Genomic DNA, 5,595 nt, shown 5'->3' with positions numbered 1-5,595 from the left:
AAGATGCATAGATTATTGTTAGCAATAAAATCTTCAAGGATTTTCCCTTTATTATTTATGTTGGAACTTCCCCATAGAGGGTTATGCCCATTAAAATTACCCATGATGATACAGGGCTTAGGTAGTTGGTCAAAGAAATCCTGAAGGTCAGACTGCTGCACATTTGAGGATGGAGAAATATATAGGGAACAAAGTGTGAAAGTTACTTGTAGAGTAAGACGGACAGCAACAGCCTGAAGGTTACATTTGAGATGAACAGGACTGTGGATGATGCCCTGCCTCACCAAAATGGAAGCACCCCCAGTGGCTTTATCACCTGGAGGTGAAAAAGAATGATAAGAATTGAACTGACGCAATTCAAATTTATCAGTATGCTTAAGATAGGTCTCTTGTAAACTAAAAGCTGATGGTTTATAGTCTTGTGCTAATAATTGGACTTCATTAAAATTATTCCTAAGTCCTCTGCAATTCCACTGAATTATGTTAGGAGATTGAGTTATGGTGGCTCAATCGGTGAACGCTCACGTACACGTGTGGAGGAAGGACTCCTACTACTGCTCTGTGACAATGGGATGACATCCATGTCCAGAGCATCAAAGGAGTTATGGACAACTATCTCTGAAGAAGAGGAGTTCCTGTTTGTCTGTTTTTCATTTAGTTTTTTCCTTTCTTTTCTGGTCAGAGTAACATCGGCAGATCCAGTTGTTGCTGGTTCAACAGTAGCCTCTGGCTCTTTAGTAGCTGATTCAACAGCATCAGGGTAAACAGACAAAGTTTCAGTTTGACTCGAGGATGAATTTGACGTAATCACAGAAGTTATGCTGATAGGTGTATCTGATTTGATCCATGTCAATTCTGTTTGAACAGAAATCGATACCGTTGGAGGAGCAGAAATAGTAGCAGCAGCAGAGTAGGTTCTGGTAAGTGGAGTAGACGGGGACTGACTTTCAATAACCTTCTTAGCCTCGTAAAACGAGATATTTTGTTCATGTTTGAGTTTTATGATTTTTGATTGCTTTTGCCACACTGGACATAATTTAGATGAAGCCAGATGTTTGCCGTTACAGTTTGAACATTTAATGTCAGCTGTACATCCAGTGCTGTCATGGTCGTCACAACAGCGCTGACAGACTACAGAGTGATTACAAGATTTTAATCCATGTCCAAATTTTTGGCACTTGAAACATCGGAGTGGATTGGGGACATACACCTCCACTCCTATGTTTAGATAACCAGCTTTAACAGACTTAGGAAGGGCCGACAGGGCAAATGTAAGCATATAAGTATTTGACGGGATGATGTCACCGTCTCTGGATTTCATGGTGAAACGCTTAACTGCAGTTACCCCTTGACTAGTCAATTCATCTGTAATGTCTTGCTCCGACATGTCGGACAGGCAACGAGCTCTGTCTCGAACAATGCCTCGGCAAGAATTCAAGGTTTTGTGTACGGACACAGCAACCTCAATATTTGCAAATGTAGTTACAGATAGCAAATTGAGAGATTGCTGTCTCCGTGAACACTCAACAAGAAGAGAGCCACTACGAAGACGTGTTACATTTTTAACTTCTCCGCAAATTCCTAAAACTGCTTTTGAGATGGCGAAAGGATTAAGTTTTAGTGGTTGTTTATCAGCTGCCTCGATCACAATAAATCGGGCCCAGGAATCCAATTCACGAGATAAGTTTTCAGTTTGATCAGATACATCTAGATCGACATGTCTGCATTTCGAACGGTTTGAACCAGGGTATTGGAGAGACATGATGAAAGGAAATAATTCAGCACCTCTGCTCCCCACCCACCATGGAGTGCCACAAAGAGCGATGTTTTATTGCACCGGATCTCCAACATGCAAACATCAGGGATACAGAGGTGGTATACTCCAGTAAGAACAACATGAATAGCTATATTTGTCTATCAAATAAAATGCCAGGCTGGTCCGGCCCATGACAAGAAATTGAAGACATACACAACTCAGAGGTCGAAAGTACCAGATTGGCCCATGAGCAACCGCCTTCAATCCAAAATTGAGAATACACACAAATTATGGACGGCCAAGGCCAAAATATACATTAAAATACAACACATGTGTGCATATACAATATTACGCACAGGGCCTGGCATGACCAGCCGATTGATAAGACCGGGCCCATCTTACCACCCATCTAGGCGAAGTTAGGGTCGAAGTAGTGTGTTGGGCAAAGGAACACAGTTCCAGGAACCAGTGCCCTCAACTACCAGACTCCCGTCCTCCGCCGACACAAGGACGCAACCCACGGCAAATGGGCTGCCCATTTTAGTCGCCTCATACGACCAGCAAAGGGAGGCTGTGGAAATATTCTGCCCCGGTTCCACACGGGGGAAGAGCTATTGGCGTTACCCAGCACTCACCACGAGGAGGTTGCTCTTCACGAGTGCCTTGTCGAAATGAAACGGGGCTCCGATATGCGTATCATCAACATGTCGACATCTTGTGTGTAGAGTGTCAGGGATATTCTCTAACAGTTGGAGGAGTTGATTTCACAAGTTTAGTACCTCTCTCACAATTAGGCAAATGAAGCTCCGTAAAACAGGGGCAGTAACTCTGTCAAAATTAGTCGAAATGAAACGGGACTGCGATATGCGTATCATCAACATGTTGACATCTTGTGTGTAGAGTTTCAGGGATATTCTCTGGAAACTGTAGGAGCAGTTGATTTCACAAGCTTAGTACCCTCTGTGGGACGGACAGACGGACGGACGGACTGCGCCACGACATAATCCCCCTTTGGCCATTCTGGCCCGGCGGGAGATAAAAAACAATGTGTGAAGTTATTCGGACAGCAACGGCTTGAAGTGGAGTATCAAGAAGAACAGTACTGTGGATGATACCCTGACTCACCAACACTAGGTAGGTTTCCAGAAGACATAGAGCGGATGGTTTAAAATCTTGTAGTAAAAACTGGAGATCATTATAATTATGTCCGAGTCCTCTGCAGTTCCATTGAACGATGTGACTTCAGCAGCTTATGGCAGATCAACTGGGGATCTTGAGCAGGAGGTACATCCACTCCCATGGACTGGCATGGCTGTGTGGGAGTGACGTCTATCTCCAAAGGTTCAAACGAATTCTGAACCTCTACAGTGGTTGTCACAGGAGAAGGCACCCCCAAGTGTTGGAGTGTTTTGGCCTTTATCCTAATTTGCTTTTTTGCTTTATTTGATAAATGGGCATTGCCCTGACGTATTTCTGTTACAGTTACATTTGGTTTTGAAAGGTGATTTGGTTCGATAGATGGGGTTTGAATGGTCTCAGTTTGGGTGGCAGATGATCAGTGGGAGGTGCTGAGATATCTGAATGGAGTTCTTAAGTGTAATAAGATCATCCTTTAACCAGGAGATAGAATTCTGGCAGTATGTGGATACTGTTGTTACCTTTGTAATTTGCACTGGTGAAAAGACAGCAGCTGAATAACTTTTAGTAGAAGGTGTTTGAGATGGAAGTAGTAACTTTTTAGCTTTAGTGTAGGATACGTTGTAAGTATGTTTGATTCTTAATATTTGGGTTTCCTGATCAAAAGCAGGACAGGAATTTGATGAGGATAAGTGCTCTCCACTGCATTTTGCACCCCTGATCTCATTTGTGCATTCTGAACTCTCGTCAGTTTCACTGCAACGGAAGCACCTTGCCTTGTTACTGCAAGTTTTGGCCCCATGACCGAATTTTTTACACTTGTGACTTCGGAGTGGATTTGCAACTTAAACCTCCACTCCGATGTTAAAGTAACCAGCTTTTATGAACTTTGGAAGAGTTGTCACAGAAAAAGTAAAAAGGTAGGTTTGGGTATTGATAATAGTTCCATCTTGAGTTTTTCTGGTTAACCGCTTAACTGAGCTGACACCTATCTTCTTCTTCTGTCATGTCTGACAGACAGCGACCTCGATCACAAACGATGCCCCTACTTGAGTTCAGTGTCTTGTGCACTGGGACAACAACCTGTGTGGTCACAAACTGCTGAAGACCAAGCAGATTGACAGATTGTTGTCTCCGTGCACATTCCACAAGGATGGATGCACCACGGAGACGTGTAACAGTTTTAACCTCACTACAGGCACTTTGTATGCCCTCTGATATTGCAAACATGTTTTAAAGTTTTAAAGAACTTTCATCAACAGTTGAAATCACTAAGAATCTTGGCCAAGATTCAGGAAATATTTGAGATAATTCTTCATCGGATGATGAAGAAAGGTGCCTTCTTTGTTTGCTTTAGATGAACCAGTAGATGTATTGGTAGCCATATTATTATTATTATTATTATTATTATAATAATAATCAGCACCCCTGCTCCCCACCTGCCATCAAGTGTCAATGAGGATGACGTTGCAATGGAAGCCAGCCTGCAACATCAGGGTTACAGGGATGTTATACTCCAGAAATAGAGACATGGATAGGTGTTGTTAATAATAGGAGAAATGTCATGCTGGTTCGGCCCATGGCATTTTCCTATAATAACACAGAATTCAGAGGTCTGTATCACCAGATTGGCCCATGAGCCACCGCCTTCTGGCATAGGACTCTAGGCAAAATAAACTCGTGTCCAAAAGAAACGATACCACCTGTTTGCAACGACATAAAAGAAAAACTAAACAATGCAGAAGTTTAGGATTGGTGTTATGCTTTTGAGAAATCCTTTCACAACATCTGTACAAAAATTTCATTTCAATAAAATCTGTACAACCAATATGACAAGCCTTTAAAGATGGGTGGGGTCGAAAAATGAACATTTCGTTAGAGCACTGATCACAGAAACAACGGGAAATGTCACACCACACGTCTCAAAGTCAAGTCAGTAGCGGGTATGTCCACCGTGAGCATCAATACATGCCAGAACACGCCTACGGACTGATGACGTCAAACGTCTGATGACGTTGGGAGTGATGCGTTGCCATTCCTCGAGGAGACATCGTTCCAAGTCCTGGACGTTGACTGGAGGCGCACGGCGACGTCGGATTTGCCGATCGAGGTGGTCCCATAAGTGCTCGATGGGATTCATGTCCGGTGAACATGCGGGCCATGGCAAAACCTGTACGTTGGCGTTGGCAAGGAAGTTCTGTGTCAATCTTGCTGTGTGTGGCCTTGCATTGTCATGTTGGAAAAGGAGTCCACGAGGCTGTTGCTGAATAAAGGGCACCACAACAGGCCGTAGGATGTCATCAAGATAACGCTGTGCATTCAGGTTTCCACGAATTACGACAAGCATCGTTTTGACGTCACCACATATGCCACCCCAAACCATTAACCCTCCACCTCCAAACGGCCGGACCTGTTGGATACAGTTAGGCGCCAAACGTTCACCAAATCGTCGGTATACAAGCTGCCGCCCATCGTTTCTGAAGATGAGGAATCTGCTCTCATCAGAGAACATAACACGTGCCCAGTCCCGCCGTTGCCAACGTCGAACTCGCCTGGCCCAAATCAGTCTGTTGTTCCGGTGTCGAGGCGTCAGGAGCGGTCCGCGGTAGGGATGACGTGGCCGGATACCATACTGCCGTAGTCTCCTGTAGACGGTCTGTCGACTGATCCTGTGTCCCAGTGCTGTAGCCGCCGTGGACGTC

The 5,595-nt window shown here is 44.2% G+C and overlaps 1 protein-coding gene across 1 annotated transcript; it reads right to left on the bottom strand.

The window, feature by feature from the left end:
- Positions 1-496: 496 nt before the first annotated feature.
- On the bottom strand, positions 497-1,387 carry LOC125381917. Its single transcript, XM_048399275.1, has one exon. It carries the CDS (start codon positions 1,385-1,387, stop codon positions 497-499), a length of 891 nt encoding a protein of 296 aa, XP_048255232.1.
- Between the last annotated feature and the right edge of the window lie 4,208 nt (positions 1,388-5,595).

The sequence above is a fragment of the Haliotis rufescens genome, unplaced genomic scaffold (genome assembly GCF_023055435.1).
Source record: "Haliotis rufescens isolate VD_foot unplaced genomic scaffold, xgHalRufe1.0.p SCAF_2, whole genome shotgun sequence".
Classification (NCBI taxonomy): domain Eukaryota; kingdom Metazoa; phylum Mollusca; class Gastropoda; order Lepetellida; family Haliotidae; genus Haliotis; species Haliotis rufescens.
The sequence above is the reverse complement of the archived record's forward strand: the minus strand, read 5'-3'. Positions and strand labels throughout refer to the sequence as shown.